The sequence below is a fragment of the Scyliorhinus canicula genome, chromosome 7, assembly GCF_902713615.1.
Source record: "Scyliorhinus canicula chromosome 7, sScyCan1.1, whole genome shotgun sequence".
In the NCBI taxonomy this organism is placed as follows: Eukaryota; Metazoa; Chordata; class Chondrichthyes; order Carcharhiniformes; family Scyliorhinidae; genus Scyliorhinus; species Scyliorhinus canicula.
In genome coordinates, this window is record NC_052152.1 from 8,578,910 (window position 1) to 8,597,635 (window position 18,726).

Here is an 18,726-nt window from a genome sequence, read left to right on the forward strand (position 1 = left end):
GACTCTGCTGGAAGATTTTGAACATCACCTACAGAACCCACTCAAATTCTGTGTGCCTACTTCGACATCACTTGAAAAGCGAGTCCTCCAACCCTGGCCTCCAGCTGGCCAAACTCAAAACACGTATGTGAAAGAATTCATCATTGGACTCTGAATTTAGATCTCTGGAACTCATGGGAACCAGTATTCAGTTTCTGTTGTTCATGCACTGTAAATGCCCCCTTTTCTCTGTCCCTCCATTTAGTGTCTGATTGCGGAGTGCGAAGTTGTGAACACTCCTTTTTTGCGGGTTTAGAATGTGTAAAATAAACTAATCCTAACTCTAGTTTGCTGTGGGGTTTTTAGTAAATTAAATCACACAAAAAACAATGGGTTGGGAAAGTACTCCTCCGCTTATTCTTAAAAATAAGAATTTTTATTTTTAAAAATAAGAATTTCCCGTTCTGGCCTCCCTGAACAGGCCCCTGAATTTGGTGACTAGGGGCTTTTCATAGTAACTTAATTGAAGGCTACTTGTGACAATAAGCGATTATTATTATTAAATGAACATTCAATACACCTCCTGGTTAAAGACAGACAGTAAGAGGAAAATCAGTGCTGTCTGAACTGACCTTCTGGTGTCTGTAACACATCCAATTTCTTTCAGTTTATTTGTACACAGCTGATCAGATTGATTAAGTGGCTCCTGACATATAACTCTTTATTTCCTTTATTCTCTCCCACGCCAAGTAACGCGTTTGGGAGACAGGACACATGCTTGTGTCTGTTTCCATAGAATCTGTACACTGCAGAAAGAGGCCACTTGGCCCATCAAGTTTGCACCGACCATCTGAAAGACCACCCTACCTAGACTCACTCCCCCGCCCTATACCTGTAACCCCACCTAATTGGCTCATTCTTGAACACGAATGGGCAATTTTTGAGTGGCTGATCCATCTAACCTTCACATTCTTGGATTGTGCAGGAAGCCAGAGCACCCGGACGAAACCCATGCAGACACAGGGAGAATGTGAAAACGAGACACAGTCACCCCCTAAGGCTGGAATTGAACTTGGGTCCCTGGCGCCGAGGCAGTAGTGCTAACCACTGTGCCAGAACTAATTTTTCCTGGAACAGGTTGCCGTACACTATAGCTTGAGATGTACCACTCTGCATCAAGCATGGCTGACCAGGAGACTGCCCACTCTTACCAGCTGCCATAGACATACTGAAAGGATTTACATGATGATAATCAACCCGTTTTCTGACCTTATGTAGGCACCGTGGCCATCGAATCATGGGGTGGGATTCAAAACCCAAGCTTCTGGGTCAGAGGTAAAGATTACCACTGCAGCACTAGACTTGGATAACATGTGAATTAACTCATAAAAAAACAAAGTACTGGGGTTCATGGTAGGGTTTGATGGAGCTGCCATTATTTTTGAAAGGAGAGGGCCTCGTTGTCAACGCCTGGCGCTTCCACTTTTCATCAGTGGGTGAAAGAAAGTGACCTAAAAGCTGAAAGCTCTTTTCTTCAGGGCTCTGCTGCTCTTCGTTAAGTGGTTATCCCTGTTTTCGGATGCAGTGTGATGAATCCACTGTTGCACTGTAGTCAGAGGTTCGGGCATACCTCCAGCTGGGTTGTAAAACTGCCCAAACACTCCTCCACTCTCAAACAATGAAGACCTCACCAGAGCTTGTGCCAAACTTAAGTCAAGGCCTTCGGAAGAAGAAAGGTGAACATTGGTAATTAAACATCGACTCGAATGTTGTGCGGATGGACAACAAGTTTTTTTTTAAAACTTTGTTTAGAAACATTTTAATTTTCAGCGTTAAATAAAAATGCAGTCAACGGACCTTTAAAAAAAGCGGAAATATCTTACATTGTTTAACTAACCAGAACACAGCACAGGCAAAAGGTTCACCGAGATTAAGCTAGTTACATACAAAGTTCGTAAAAGTTGACAGTTTGTTCATATCCAAATTGTGGAGGTACCAACTCTTGTGATCGTCACGTACAGTCTGAGAATATGCAGCAAATTGTGCTCTGCAGAAGGTGCAGTGCCAATTCCACCCCTCCATGCACAAAGTTGGAGGTTTGGGAGCACAGAGAAGCTGCGTTGGTGTTTGTTTATCCCCTTCTGTTTGCATTTTTAAGGTTTTTTTTCTGACCTTTTGTCAGTTTCAATGAGTGTTTTGATCAAAGGGAATTCTCAGAGCTACTACAACACAGATTAATGAGACAGAGATGTATAATGATTTAATCCTACTGTTGACAGCTGCCGATTGGAAACCAAAAACATGCCGGTGAGAGAAGATAAAGAAATCACCTGGGCCGACAGGAAATTGCTGTAATTTGGCATGCAATGGTTGTTTTCTTTTTTTATGTAAAAATAAGTTAAGGAAAGAGAATTATATGGATCCCAGTTAACGTTCCAGAGCCAACTCGGCCAGAACCATGAATACAGATCTGCAGGGAGACAGACATGGAGCACAAAGATTAAGAGCCATGCACTGAGGAAATGGGCCACAAAGTTCTGGGCTCTTGGGGGGGGATAGGGTGCATGACCAACATCTAATGGTGCAGGTTCCTTAGGTAGTCCATTCAGATGATTAATGGGTCAGATTTTTCTGTGACGTGTACCGTAGCCCACTTTCAATACTGCACCATTGAGCCCACCTCACTTCTTCTCGAAGCCTGTCATGATGTTGATTGGCACTGGGAAGAGGATGGTCGAGTTCCGCTCTGAGGCAACCTCGGAAAGTGTCTGGAGGTAACGGAGCTGCAGGGCGGTCGGATTCATCGCCATCACCATAGCCGCCTCTTTGAGGGCGCGAGAGGCATTCATCTCGCCTTCCGCAGCAATAACCTGGGGAAATGGAAAGTAAATTGCAGAGGGATATTGAGAACATGCGTGAGCCATTCAGTCTCATCAGATTTGCCATTCAGGTGCTCTGTGCATCAACTCCCTTTATGCATCTCCTTACCTAATAAAAATAAATTGACCTTAATTCACTAAGACTCTAACTGACCCCGGCATCCGCAGAATTACAAGGGACGAGAGTTCTAAATGTCCACTCACCTTCGCGTGAAAAAGTGTTTCTCTCCTGAACGACCTAGCTCTAATTTTAACACTTGTCAATGTTTACTGGGACACGTGACAACTCGGAGATTTCCGTGACCTCTGGAGGGTGACTGTTTGGAAGGGCATTGAAGGAGGCAACCAGAATTGGAAAGCTCAGCTGGGTGAGAAGGGGGCCCAGAGAAAGTGAATCGTGCAGCTTCTCATCCCACTGTCTGCCTTCGCAGCAAACACGGCAGAGACTTCCATGCCAGTGAGGGCTACATGAGCTACGCCAGGTGATCCTTAACATAGAGGTACAAGATGGAAGCCTGCTACCACTCCTAGCACGTTCTCTCCGTGTCTGCGTGGATTTTCCTCCGGATGCTCCGGTTTCCTCCTAGAAGTCCCGAAAGACGTGCTGTTAGGTGAATTGGACATTCTGAATTCTCCCTCAGTGTACCCGAACAGGCGCTGGAATGTGGCGACAAGGGCATTCTCACAGTAACTTTATTACAGTCTTAATGTAAGCCTACTTGTGACAAATTTGAACTTAAAGTAAGTTGGTTAAAAATGCAAGGCAACATTCCAAGGTTCAAATTCAGCGACATTTCCTCGAATACAGACACCCATCAAAACTCATAACTTGAATGGAGAGACATTAAAAATGTAAAGTACTGGATGAGCAGCATGGTGGTACAGTGGTTAGCACAATTGCTTCACAGCTCCAGGGTCCCAGGTTCGATTCCAGGCTTGGATCACTGTCTGTGCGGAGTCTGCACGTTCTCCCCGTGTCTGCGTGGGTTTCGTCTGGGTGCTCCGGTTTCCTCCCACAGTCCACAGATGTGCAGGTTAGGTGGATTGGCCATGCTAAATTGCCCTTAGTGTCCAAAAAGGTTAGGTAGGATTACTGGGATAGGGTGGAGGCATGGGCCTAAGTGGGGTGCTCTTTCCAAGGGCCGTTGCAGACTCGATGGGCCGAATGGCCTCCTTCTGCACTGTAAATTCTATGATATTGAAACAATGGCTGCCACAGACGGACCCAGCCAAACTGTCTTGGAAATAACTAATGGGTGAGGTATTTTAAGGCAAGGATGGCCAGCCACTAGAGAGATTGCAGGTGACACAAACGGTGTTAAGAAAGTCTTCAGTAGAGGAAACAGGCTGAACTCTGCTCCCTCTCCCCCTCTCTCTTATAGAATGAGTGTATCACCCATATGTCACTTTACCTTAACAGTACCAGCGAACTGAGAACTTATAATAATTACAACATCTACATCTTACTGCATCCAAGAAACCAGCTGGCCTAAACTGACCCCTATATTTAAAATCCATGCCTCAAGAGCAATCAAAGGACACTTAACCAGAAATTCTTTTACCTTTTTTATTTTGGGCTCTAACGACCCTTATTTCTGATACATGCGTATGTGAGAGGCCCAAACTAGGGCATGAGGGCCAAATGCACGATATTGCATTTTTATTCCCTTCTCAATTGCCCTTCTCAAGGCCAGTTAAAGATGGGCTATAAATACTGGCCTTGCCAATGCTTTCCTAGAATGAATTTTTAAATACTTTTTCTCTGGTTTAATGGGTAATAAATCTGCTCTTTCTTTGACTTGAGGAAACCTGTTTGATTGGCTTCTTATTGCCCACAGTTTAAAGAGTTAATACATTCTGATTTGGGAAAGACATATCCTCGTGAAAAAGGAAACGCAATCTTTTGTTTTGATTAGCCAAGGAGGTTGAATAAAGTGAGCCAGTTCATCTCTTCTCACCTGGTCATAATGCTGTTCTTTTTAAAGCGGTGAAAACAAGCCCTATTATCACTCTACATTTCCAACACAGAACTGAGCAAGGCTCTCACACCTCACCTTGGCTTTGGCATCCCTCACAGCTTCAGCTTCTGCAGCCATCGCTCTTTGCAAAGCCACTGGTAGTCTCACGTCTTTGATTTCCACTCGTTCAACCTTGATTCCCCAATCCTTCGATGCATCAAACAAGTGTTTCTGAGTAGGGAACAAGTAAAAGACAACCAGTTTGGAAAGCTGTGGTACAATTGCTGCACTGGGTTAGACAACGGTCTAAGAGGCTTTTGTTACCTAATAGAGAGAGTTATATAACTGGGTCAGTATCTGTGAGTGTTGTGACTGAGAACCTTATAAACAGGGTTGGACAATGCCAAAAGTGAGAGCCCTATATTGAAACAGGAGCGGAACACAGAGTGTTGTTCTTATGGTCTTATACTACAGCCGACATTGTAAGAGAGTGTTATAACTATATCGAGGATGATGTGAAAGAGAGCGCATTATAAACTGAGAATCTTTTACAGAGGATGGATCATGTTATAGGCCAGTAATTTAATGGAGAGCTTTAGACTGAGGGTGACGTGTGTTATAAATGGAAAGGCTTGTACTCAGGTTACAGAGAATTTGTTTGTCCCTACAGTGTATAATTGTTTATGCTCAGGTAATTGCCTGCTTTCAGCGTACCTCCATCTCCTGTGCCATGTTTTCCCGTTCGGTAAGGATGCTCGTTAGGCTCTTGGTTCCCAGCATGTTCCGCAGTGTTGTCTGAGCCAGCAGGTGAGTAACATTGGCCACATTGATCACACTGATGACAGACATCACAGGATTGAAGATACGATAGTAGACAATTGCATCCACCATAATTGTGACAGAGTCTTTCGTTAACACCTGCAGGTAAAACCCGTAAAATGGGTTAACTGTTTTGACCAACAGCTGATAACCATCTCTAGTGCTAGAAGGAGGACCGTAGATAACAAGATACTCAATAACTGATCAGACGCTATAAAAGAAAGATACGGCGTTGTAGAAAGGAGAACCGGAGGGCGCTGAGATGGAGGCAGCTAACCACCAAGAGATGAGAAATATCAACTAGATGCAAAAGGAAAACAGAACAAATCCTCGAGGTAGTCACTCCAGTTCTCCCAGGAAAACGACTGGATCATTTGCATTCCAGATCATGCTCTGCAATTGTAAGCATTGATTTTCGCAATTTATGTTATCAACTGACAGCCAATAAACGGCTTAATGAACACCAGTTTTCAACTAATGCCAGTCTTTCATTAATATTACTGTGTTATCGTCTCACCTGACATAAAACAAGACCCGACAGAGGTATTTGTAAATTATTCTCTGACAGCATTTTTAAAAATGAACTTTGTGTTCTTCAATCTCCTCGCGCAGAGGAAAATAGATTAACTGGTCATGCATGTGATTGCTTTTCAAAATGAAGCTATTGGGACAGAAAATACTTCTAGATATCCCTGCGTTAAGTGCTCAGTGACAAAACAATTGGATAGAAGCAAGATCTTGCGAATGCTGGAAATCTAAAATTAAAACAGAAAACACTGGATAAACTTAGCAGGTTTGGCAGCATCTATGGAGAGAGAAAACGAGTTAACTTTTTGAGTGTAAATTACCCTGATACGAAACGGAAGCAAGGTAGAAATGGTAGAACAGAAAAACAGGGATGGGTGGAGGCAAAGGAGAGACTGACAAATCTGTCATGGACTTAAGACAAAGGGGAGTGTTAATGGTGACATTTTCAGTGGTGGAGAATGTTACTTGGGGTCATTAGGTAAGAGAGCAGAATGTGTGAATGGGAGCAACTGAACGGCCAGGGACAGGTGGCCAAGTTGCCGGGGGGGGGGGGGGGGGGGGGGGGGGGGTTTGTGTTGGGGCAGGCCAGGGAGTTGAAAAACAACCGACGACATATTACAAAAAATGCAAGGGGTGGGGTTTAAGATGGGAGGGGAAGTTTACTGTCTAAGTTGTTGAACACAATGTTGAGTCCAGAAGGCTGTAATGTGCCTAACTTGAGGTTCAGGTTTTCTTCCAGTGCGGCAGCATTTTTCTACAACACTAATCAGAACTTAAAGACATTCCAAAGTGCTTTCCAGCCAATGAAATACTTTTGGAAGTGCTCCCACAAACTGCAATGTGATAAATGACCGCCTAATGTGCTGCTTAATGATGTTGGTTGAGGGATAATTGTGATTCTGGGAGATACTCTGCCAGACTCATCTCCGAAATAGTGCCAAGGGACCTTTTACATCCACCTGAGATCACAGAGCGTCAGCTGAATGTTTCATCTGAAAGAACAAAGAACAATACAGCACAGGAACAGACCCTTCGGCCCGCCAGGCCTGCACCGACCATGGTACCAGCCTAAACTAAAACTGAATGCACTTCCGGAATCCGTATCCTTTCATTCCCACCTTATTCATATATTTTCTGGATGCCCCTTAAATGCCGCTATCGTACCTGCTCCCACCACCTCCCCAGGCAGTGCGTTCCATATATTTAGCTCAGTAGGATAGACAGCTGGTTTGTAATGCAGAACAGACATCTACTGAAGCTGAAAGATGTCATCGTACGAATGGGATATGGTGCTTGAGTCATCGATCCGATAGTTCCAAAGCGCCATAGCAAAAAACCGCACCGACCTCCTCAGAAGGCAAACACGGGACACAACCGACAGAGTACCCTACGTCTTCCAGTATTTCCCCGGAGCGGAGAAACTACGACATCTTCTTCGCAGCTTCAACGCGTCATCGTTGAAGACGAACATCTTGCCAACGTCATCCCCACACCCCTGCTACTTGCCTTCAAACAACCGTGCAACCTCAAACAGACCATTGTTTGCAGCAAACTACCCAGCCTTCAGACCAGCGACCATGACACTACACTACCCTGCCATGGCAATCTCTCCAAGACGTGCCAGATCATCGACATGGGTACTGCCATTACACGTGAGAACACCACCCACCAGGTACGCGGTACATACTTGTGCGACTCGGCCAACGTTGTCTACCTCATACGCTGCAGGAAAGGATGTCCAAAAGCGTGGTACATTGGCGAGACCATGCTGACACTGCGACAACGGATGAACGGACATCGCGTGACAATCGCCAGGCAGGAGTGTTCCCTTCCAATCGGGGACCACTTCAGCAGTCAAGGGCATTCAGCCTCTGATCTCCGGGTAAGCGTTCTCCAAGGCGGCCTTCAGGAGGTGCGACAACGCAGTATCGCCGAACAGAAACTTATAGTCAAGTTCCGCACACATGAGTACGTCCTCAACCGGGACCTTGGATTCATGTCGCATTACATTCACCCCCCACCATCTGGCCTGAGCTTGTGAAATTCTACCAACTGTCCTGGCTTGAGACAATTCACACCTTTTTAACCTGGGGTTACCCCTATCTCTGGATCTGTAAAGACTTAATTACCTGCAAATGCTCGCATTCTAAGCATTGTCTGGCATCTTTGAAGTTGTCTATATATATGTTTCTGGAACATACGTCTTCATTCAGCTGAGGAAGGAGCAGTGCTCTGAAAGCTAGTGTTTGAAACAAACCTGTTGGGCTTTAACCTGGTGTTGTAAGACTTCTTACTGTGCTCAGCCCAGTCCAACGGCAACATCTCCACTTCAAAGATTTATACACAGACTCCCCCGAGTCTCACACAATTATGACATTTAATTTATATTTCTTATTATATGGGAACAGAAGTTGAGGTCCAGCAAGGTGACTTTCTAAATTATTATCTTCTAGGATAATAAGCGCCTCTTCAAGTCTTTGGCTCCCCCCATCTCACTTGATGGGAGTTCCTCTCCCAGAGGTCCTCCCAGGAACTTGCCTTTACCAGGGACTGAACCTGCCAGTCCTTGGAGCTGGCGTCCTGCTGCCTGAATTCCCACTGGCTGTGTATGAGTGAGAATCCGATCTCATATCTGTACAAAACTCGGAAGAGTTGAAATGCATCCTCAGTGCTATGTGTTCAGGTAACACTGCCTGCCGGTGGAATGTTGTGTGATCTGTAGTGACAGCAGCGGAGCTATGAGACATTCACCATGTAACCCCGTATAAGCAACGTCTATTAATAAACTCTGCATTACAAATGTAGAGTGTGGCACCTCTACTGCCTTTTCTCTTTGTGGTTAACAACAAAAATATACCCGGAGAGAAAACTGGCGATGAGGATTTGGGTCAGACAAAACTGGCGACAAGGATCCAGATCATAATCGACCATTGGCGAAGATTTGGGCCAGAGAAATCATTGACGGGTTTTCAGGCCATAAACAACCATCAATGTGTTTGTGGTAAGGAAAGAACTGCTCCGACCTTTGGAAGCCATTGACAATTCATCAGATCAATCATGACCAGCTGCTATTACAATAAGGGTTTTGAAAAATAAGTCAGAACACCACTGTGAGTAACTACAGCATATCTTTACATAAGTTTCAGGCATACTCACTGTCAATAGTGGGTAGAAGCTGTGGAGACTGCACGTGGCACTGTAAATGGGCTGTGAAAACAGGAAGCTAGAAGGTTGCCGACTCAGCAACCGACTGCTCGGGAACCAATGTCCAGGCAAGTGAAAAACAAGTTTGCTTGTGGGCTGGGAGATTGCTTTCTTCGGGAAACGAAACAGAAGAGAGAAAGGCTGAAGAAGTGCAGACCAGGGAACCAGGATCTGAAAAATGTCAGGAGAAAGTAGTGCCATCGACACTTTTGAGGAGGATTATAAGACATGGAATTCTTATGAAGAAAGGTTCCAATTGTATCTTGTAGCAAATCAGACACCGGAAAACCTGCAGGTGGCAAATTTCCTCAGCTCGGCTGGGCGGAAAACATTCCATTGAAATGTTACAGCACAAAAGGAGGCCATTCCAAAGATGTGCAGGTTAGGTGAATTCGCCATGCTAAATTGCCCTTAGTGTCCAAAATTGCCCTTAGTGTTGGGTGGGGTTACTGGGTTATGGGGATAGGGTGGAGGTGTTGATCTTGGGTAGGGTGCTCTTTCTAAGAGCCGGTGCAGACTCGATGGTCCGAATGGCCTCCTTCTGCACTGTAAATTCTATGATAATCTATGATTCGGCCCACCTTGTCCACGCTCGATCCACAGCCCTGTAGCTCACAGCACTTAAGGTGCAGATCCAGGTACTTTTAAAAAAAGAGTTTAGGGTCTCTGCCTCCAGCACCAACTCGCTCAGCGAATTCCAGACCCTCACTACCCTCTGCGTTAAAAAGTTCTTCATCATTTCCCCTCTACACCTTCTGCCACTTATCTTGAATCTATATCCCCTGGTTCTAGAATTCTCCACCAAGGAAAACATTTCTATTCTGTCCACTCTTATCATTTTCCCTCATAATTTTGTACACTTCAATTAAGTTCACCCCTCAGCCTTCTTTGTCCCAAAGAACATAACCCCAACCGTTTCCAATCTCTCCTCGTAGCTACACTTTTCTAGCCTTGGCAACACATTCTTGAAAACCTCTTCTGTACTCTCTCCGTGTTGTTACAAAATCTGGTCCACCCAGCTGAAAAGCTCACCGGCGATGCTACTATTCAAGAGGAAATTGAGAACACAATTCAAACTCTTGATGATCACTTGATCCTTCGAAAATTGTCAGATGACAAGAACAAGCACAGATTGTCTTGGAGAGAGCAAAACTGAGAGTGGCGTCTTCAACTGTGGAAAACAAGTATTAGCTCAAAGCTATGCAACAAGTGAAAAATGGACACCAGCCATCACCTTAGCAAAGACAGGTCCAGTGTCTTCCACTGTCCAGCCGGATGATGAAAGAGTTTGGCGACGTCGTGCTGACCAATTACTAGCTTCACAAATTGAATGTACCAAGTCTTCACCAGAAGTATTTGCATCGGGCTGTACGGACAGTAAAACATCAGAACCGAGATCTACTACAGAGGAAATTCTCGAATCTGTCACTACAGAATCATCAGTGCCGACAGACAAGCCAAGTTAATTTTACAAGAAGTTCCACCAACAAGTGACAGGAAGACACTGCCATGATCTCGAAGAGCCAGATTTTGAACATTGGGTATTACCTAAAAGAGGCAGACGTGATTCAAAGTGACTATCTTCCTTATGTATACAGGGCTAGTTTAGCACAGTGGGCTAAACAGCTGGCTTGTAATGCAGTACAAGGCCAGCAGTGCGGGTTCAATTCCCGTACCGGCCTCCCCGAACAGGCGCCGGAATGTGGCCACTAGGGGCTTTTCACAGTAACTTCATTGAAGCCTACTTGTGACAATAAGCGATTTTCATTTCAGTCACTTTCAACATATCGCTGAGTTGTTGTTTTGCAGCTGGTGCAATGGCATTTCAGATGCCTATCTGTTTCCAGAACAGCTCCTGTTGTTACTTTTTAAAGCAGTTAACAAAGATCCTGTGTTGTGTCTTTTCACACCCTGAGAGTTTCAGACTGCCAAGCTCTTTCTGTTTGGGACGAGGAGCCATTACAATACAATGAAAGGCCAATGAGATCCCATTGAGTTTCAATGTCTCTATTGTCCATGGTCCTTTCTGTTGACAGTCCATTCTTAGCAAAAAGGGATGTGTGAAGTTCACGAGTGGCTGTGATTGTCCAAAAACAGCACAGTGGTTAGCACTGTTGCTTCACAGTGCCAGGGTCCCAGGTTCGATTCCCGGCTTGGGTCACTCTCTATGCGGAGTCTGCGTGTTCTCCTCGTCTCGCTCCGGTTTAACATAGAACATAGAACAGTACAGCACAGAACAGGCCCTTCGGCCCTCGATGTTGTGCCGACCAATGATCACCCTACTCAAGCCAACCCTATACCAGTAACCCCCCCCCCCCCCCCCATTAACCTTATTTTTTAGGACACTAAGGGCAATTTAGCATGGCTAATCCACCTAACCCGCACATCTTTGGACTGTGGGAGGAAACCGGAGTACCCGGAGGAAACCCACGCACACACGGGGAGGACGTGCAGACTCCGCACAGACAGTGACCCAGCCGGGAACTGAACCTGGGACCCTGGAGCTGTGAAGCATTTATGCTAACCACCATGCTACCATGCTGCCGGGATTTATCAGTTTCCTCCGATAAATCCCGAAAGAAGAATGTCTAGGTGAATTAGACATTCTGAATTCTTTCTCTGTGCACCCGAACAGGCACCGGTGTGGTGACTATGGGATTTTCACAGAAACTTCATTACAGTGTTAATGTACGCCCACTTGTAACGATAATAAAGATTATTATTATTTGCTTGAGTATCTGGAGTTGCATAATGCCAAGCCACATGATATGCTACAGCCGTCTCAAACTGCTTTCACGGTCCACTTCTAAAAGAACATAGCTTCAATGTTTGTAATATCATCATGCATGTGCTTGGCATGACACCATGGAACCTTCTGAAGTCTCCGACTCTAACTCAGAGACGTCCGTGGAGAGTCCCAAGGAGCAGGGGACATGCCGAATGAACATTTAAACTTCCCTGGCAATTCCCACGCGTCCGCGCGTTACGGTTTCCACAGGATCCCAACACGCACATTCAGTCGTGCATCAATGGTCTGGAAACTGCAAGATTTGGCCCAGTATGGGTTGGATTTGTCAATTCCAGTCGGCCATATTCCGGGAAATCTCAACACGTGACTTCAAACTGCCCGGCCACCTGCAACCCTGTCCCCATGTTCCACCCACTGGTTGCCCAGCATGACCACCTTACAGGAGCCTGCCTTTCTCAACAATAGGAAAGCAAACAGTTTCTTTGCATCAATCTAGCAGACCTCCTCTGATTGAGAGTCAAGTTTGTTCCAAACAGCTTCTCCCACCTTTTAAAAAAAATTTGTTCATGGGATATGCACTATCTGAAGTTGCATAATACCAAGCCACATGGAATGCCACAGCCATCTTAAACAGCTTTTAGTGTCCACGTAAAAAAAAATATAGCTTCAAAGTTTGTAAAATCTTCAAGCCTGTAATGAGCATGACGTAGGTAAATGCAGCAGGACCATCCAAAGTCTCCAACGCTAACTCGTGGAGGGTCTCGTTTGTTGCCCATTCCTCAGTGATGATCCACTGCAGTCCATGTGGTGTAGGTACACCCACTGTGCTGTCAGGAAGAGCATTCCAGCATTGTGACTCAGTGACAGTGAAGAAACGGTGACACAGTTCCAATTCAGGATGGTGTGTAACTTGGAGAGAACCTTCCATTGTTTCAGAGCTAAATAAAAGACAGCACTGATCAGAAATGAATATTTATTTATTAAATGCCCTGATGATTTTTCTTCAGGGGTTTACTTGCAGGGACATTGTGCTAGAAGCAGTAGACTAGTCTTGTACAGCAACTCTATTTAAAGTTCTCGATCTGCATGAACACAATGTGACAGAGGACCTTTCATAGTGATGAATTTACCCAACACCAATCAACTGGTGACACCTACCTCTTGTGGTGGTACTGAGAATGAGATCGTCCTCAAATCGACAAGGCTAAATGTATCAGTGCAAGGTATAATCCAGAAAATACCTAGAGTTAGAGATAAATAGTTAGGTTTTTAAGTAAACAACATCTTGCATTTATACAGCACTTTAATGAAGCAAATTTTCCAAGGGGCTTCACAGAGGTGAAGGGCAGCATGGTAGAACAATGGTTAGCACTGTTGCTTCACAGCGCGAGGGACCCAGTTCAATTTCCAACTTGGGTCACTGTCTGTGCAGAGTCTGCACGTTCTCCCCGTGTCTGTGTGGGTTTCTTTCGGGAGCTCCGATTTCCTCCCAAAGTCCTGAAAAACGTGCTTGTTAGGTGAATTGGACATTCTGAATTTTCCCTTGGTGTACCGAACCAGGTGCCAGAATGTGGCGACGAGGGGATTTTCACAGTAACTTCATTGCAGTGTTAATGTAAGCCTACTTGTGACAATAGTGAAGATTATAAAGATTATTATAAAGAAGTGATAATCAAATAAAATTTGACACAAAGTCATGTGAGGAATTTGCTTGGTCATAGTTAGGTTTGAAGGAGCGTCTTGAAGGAGGAGAGAAAGGTAGCGAGATAAAGAGATTTACAGAAGTAGTTCCAGGTCTTGAGATCTAGGCTGTCAGACATATGGGTTCAAAGGCTGAATGATGAAAACTGAGGATGCACAAGAAGCCAGAATTAGAGGAGCAGAGAGCTCTTGTAAGGTTGGAGGATTGAGGGGGACAACAGAGATAGGGAGGGGGAAGGCCATGAGGGATTTGATAACAAGGATAAGCATTTTACAACTGAGGTGCTCTCGGAATGAGTCAGTGAAAATTAGCGAGTACAGGCAAGATGAAAGGGGATTCATAAGGGAGGAGCATTAACATAGGTCTGGACCAGGTTAGCTGAATGGTTTGTTTCTGTGCTTTAAATTCCTTGCAATGGATTTGAAAGCCTACCTGGACCTTTGGCTCCACCTTCAACAATACGACCTAATCGAAATATCACCGCTCTTTCATATTCTTTCACAACCTGGAAGGAAAGTTAGTTGATTATATGAATATCAACAATTCAACATTCACAAACAATCTCTCACTTGTCCATTGACTCTGCAAACGACATCTCCAGAATGTTTGTACCGAGGGGGGAATTGGAAGAAACCTTTCTCTTTTCTCTCAGTATCATTCCATTGTGTTTTAACCTGTTACCTCCTAGCGTACACATTCAGAATCTCTTCGAAGATATTTGTCCAGTATTGTGACCTACCTACCTGAACAATTCTCCAATTAGACTTGAATGCAGAATGCAAATGCTCATTGTATCATAAGGGGATAAGGGGTAAAATAAGGGCAAGTAGATTTAGGACTGAGCATAGGAGGAACCTCTTCACCCAAAGGGCTGTGAATCTATGGAATTCCCTGCCCAGTGACGCAGTTGAGGCTCCTTCATCAAATGTTTTCAAGATAAAGATAGATAGTTGTTTGAAGAATAAAGGGTTATGGTGTTCGGGCGGGAAAGTGGAGCTGAGTCCACAAAAGATCAGCCATGGTCTCATGAATGTTGGAGCAAGCTCGAAGGGCCAGATGGCCTACTCCTGCTCCTAGTTCTTATATCAAACAGGTCCCTGGCGAGATTTCTGTTGCTGCAAAGACTGGCAGCAAGTGCACTGCAGTCAGTGGCAGACTGGGTCTAAAAGTATTGGTTGCCAGGAGACAAAGGGGGCCCACCCACAACTACAATTTAAAAGCCAGCGATTTAGCTAAACCAGTCCCTAATATGAAGTATAAGATCCTGGGCAGTATTGACAAGGTGGACGTGGAAAGGATGTTTACGTCTTGTGGATGAGTCCAGAACTAGGGGGCACAGTTTTAAAATTAGGGCTCGACCTCATAGGATGAGGGAAGTTATTTTCCCTCAGATGGTTATGCAACTTTGGAACTGTCTGTCTCAGAAGAAAGAGGTGGAGTCATTGAATATTTTTAAGATTGGGGCAGATAGATTCTTGTTGGGCCAGGGAATCAAAGGTTATTGGGGGTAGATGGAATGTAGGACTTGAAACCCAAACAGCTCAGCCATGATCTTATCGAATAACACAGCAGACTTGAGGGGCCGAATGGTCTACTTCTGCTCCTATGTCATATGCAAGGGTTAATGTAAGATTGGCAAACAGCACTGTCCACAGTTTGATGGAAAGAGACACATGACCCGAGACGAGAGTCAGTTATGGCACTTCGGGATGGGCAATAAATGCTGGCCTCACTTGTCACACCCTCAGTGTTTCCCAACCGGAAACCCAAGATGAGCAGGAATATCCACTGCTTGCTGAAGTCTAGGTCTGAGGCATTCAAGTCAGGCGACCCTGACCTATACAAGGAAGCCAGATATGATCTAAGGAGATCCATCAAAGATGCCAAAAGACCATACTGGACCAAGCTCGAGTCCCAGGCTAGCCACATGGACCCCCGCCGACTATGGCAAGGTCTGCAAGACATAACGGGCTACAAGTTGAAGGCATGTAAAATCACCAGCTCCAATGCACCCCTCCCTGATGACTTCAACACATTGTATGCACGCTTTGAGCAAGAGGTCAGCGAGAGCAAGCCCTCCACCCCAGAAGCCTCGGATGAACTTGTATCTAAGATCACCATTGCAGACGTCAGAGCAGCCTTCTCGAAGGTCAACCCACACAAAGCCACTGGCCCGGATGGGGTACCCGGACGGGCACTCAGGTCTTGTGCGGATCAGCTGGTGGGGGTATTCGCAGACACCTTCATCCTCTCTTTACAACAATCTGAGGTCCCTATCTGCTTCAAGACGACCATCACCCCCGTACCTAAAAATAGCCAAGCAGCGTGCCTTAATGGCTATTGTCCAGTAGCTCTGACATCCATCATCATGGAGTGCTTCGAGAGGTTAGTCATGGCACGAATCAACTCCAGCCTCCCGGATTGCCTTGATCCACTACAGTTCACCTACCGCTGCAACAGGTCCACAGCAGACGCCATCTCCATGGCCCTGCACTCTACCCTGGAACACCTAGATAACAAAGACTCCTATGTCAGACTCCTATTTATCGACTACAGCTCAGCCTTCAACACCATAATTCCTACAAAACTCATCTCCAAACTCCGTGGCCTTGGCCTCGGCTCCTCCCTCTGCAAATGGATCCTGAACTTTCAAACCCACTATCAGTAAGGATAGGCAACAACACCTCCTCCACGATCATCTTCAACACCGGTGCCCCACAAGGCTGTATCCTCAGCCCCCTATTATACTCGTTATACACCTATGACTGTGTGGCCAAATTCCCCTCCAACTTGATTTTCAAATTTGCTGATGACACCACAGTAATGGGTCGGTTTTCAAACAATGACGAGACAGAGTACAGGAATGAGATAGAGAATCTGGTGAACTGGTGCGACGACAATAATCTCTCCCTCAATGTTAACAAAACGAAGGAGATTGTCATCGACTTCAGGAAGCGTAGTGGAGAACATGCCCCTGTCTACATCAATGGGAATGAAGTATAAAGGGTCAAGAGCTTCAAGTTTTTAGGTGTCCAGATCACCGACAACCTGTCTTGGTCCTCCCATGCCGACACTATAGTTAAGAAAGCACACCAATGACTTTCTCAGAAGACGAAGGAAATTTGGCATGTCACTTACAACACTCACCAACTTCTACAGATGCACCATAGAAAGCATTCTTTCTGGTTGTATGACAGCCTGGTATCGATCCTGCTCTGCCCAAGACCGCAGGAAATTACAAAACGTTGTGAATGTAGCCCAATCCATCACGCAAATCAGCCTCCCATCCATCGACTCTGTCTACAATTCCCGCTGCCTCTGAAAGGCAGCCAGCATAAATAAGGACCCCATGCACCCCGGACATACTCTCTTCCACCACCTTCCGTCAGGAAAAATATACCAAAGTTTGAGGTCACGTTCCAACCGACTCAAGAACAGCTACTGCGATCAGACGTTTGAATGAACCTACCTCGTATTAAGTTGATCTTTTCTCTACAGCTTGCTATAACTGTAACATTATATTCTGCAGTCTCTCCTTCCTTCCCCATGTACGGTATGCATTGTTTGTACAGCATGCAAGAAACAATACTTTTCACTGTATACTAATACGTGACAATAACAAATCAAATCAAAAGTCTGTGAATAGGGGCAGCACGGTGGCCTAGTGGTTAGCACAGCTGCCTCACGGCGCTGAGGTCCCAGGTTCGATCCCGGCTCTGGGTCACTGTCCGTGTGGAGTTTGCACATTCTCCCCGTGTCTGCGTGGGTTTCGCCCTCACAACCCAAAAATGTGCAGAGTAGGTGGATTGGCCACACTAAATTGCCCCCTTAATTGGAAAAAATAATTGGATAATCTAAATTTATTTTTTTTAAAAGTCTGTGAATAAATATTTTGAAAAAACAACCCCCACTTGTTTTTCTTACCTCTTTCTTAATCGTTTCTCTTATTTTCCATATTCTTTCTAATCATATCTGCAGAACCTTTTTGCCTTTTTCAATTCTAGTTGTGGCTATCCTCTTGACGGAGATCTGACACTTGATTTACTGATTTGTAATTATGATAAAATGTCGTAATCTGTTTTCAAAATATCGCATGGTTGACGAACAGTATGGTGTGCTCATTTTTCTTTCCATCTCAAATCAGGTGGCTCGATTTCAACTTTCTGAGATGTTCCCTATTCCAATCGTATGTTCCAATCACTGTTCTTTTTTCAAATAAATTTAGAGTGCCCAATTAATACTTTTCCAATTAAGGGACAATTTAGCATGGCCAATCCATCTACCCTGCACATCTTTGGGTTGTGGGGGCGAAACCCACGCAAACACGGGGAGAATTTGCAAACTCCACATGAACAGCGACCCATAGCCGGGAATGAACCTTGGACCTTGGCCGTGAGGCTGCAATGCTGACCACTATGCCACCATGTTGCCCCCAATCACTGTTCTCACATTTCCCCTCCCAGCTAACCCTCGTTATATTAATTACTCCCAAGGTGCCCACTCACACTAAACTCATCTATGCTGAGCTATCTTGATGCTCATAACTAACTTCAGCATTGTCAGGGATATGATGCTACAAAACTTCTTGCTGTAAAGTGTTGGAACAACCCCTCCCCCACAACAGGAAATCCAGGTGTGGCTTTAGGAAATGTGTTGGCGACAGTTCAGAGGAGGTTTACTAGACTGACGCCTCTCAGAGAGTGAAACTCTCTCCCTCAGAAGATGCTGGAGGTGGAAGTCATCAGATATTTTCAAGGTGCAGGTAGATAGAATCTTGTTAGGCAAGGGGATCAATGGTTAGCGGGTGAAGAAACAAATCAGCCATGAACTTAGCAAATGGCAGAACAGGCTCAAAAAAGTTTTCCTCACCTTTGTCCTAAAAGCTCGACACCCTGGTTCTGGACTCAC

At 45.1% G+C, this 18,726-nt stretch overlaps 1 protein-coding gene across 4 annotated transcripts in view; it reads right to left on the reverse strand.

Moving 5' to 3' along the window:
• Positions 1-1,768: 1,768 nt before the first annotated feature.
• LOC119968718 (stomatin-like) overlaps positions 1,769-18,726 on the reverse strand; it is a 56,932-nt gene continuing 39,974 nt past the window's right edge. For all 4 annotated transcript variants that reach the window (XM_038801347.1, XM_038801348.1, XM_038801346.1 and 1 more), the window contains 5 exons: positions 14,251-14,323; positions 13,275-13,357; positions 5,531-5,734; positions 4,913-5,047; positions 1,769-2,849 (listed from right to left, as the gene is read on the reverse strand). In XM_038801347.1, coding sequence (XP_038657275.1) covers positions 2,661-2,849; positions 4,913-5,047; positions 5,531-5,734; positions 13,275-13,357; positions 14,251-14,323 — 684 coding nt within the window. In that variant the 3' untranslated portion in view covers positions 1,769-2,660. The remainder of the gene's footprint in view (positions 2,850-4,912; positions 5,048-5,530; positions 5,735-13,274; positions 13,358-14,250; positions 14,324-18,726) is intronic.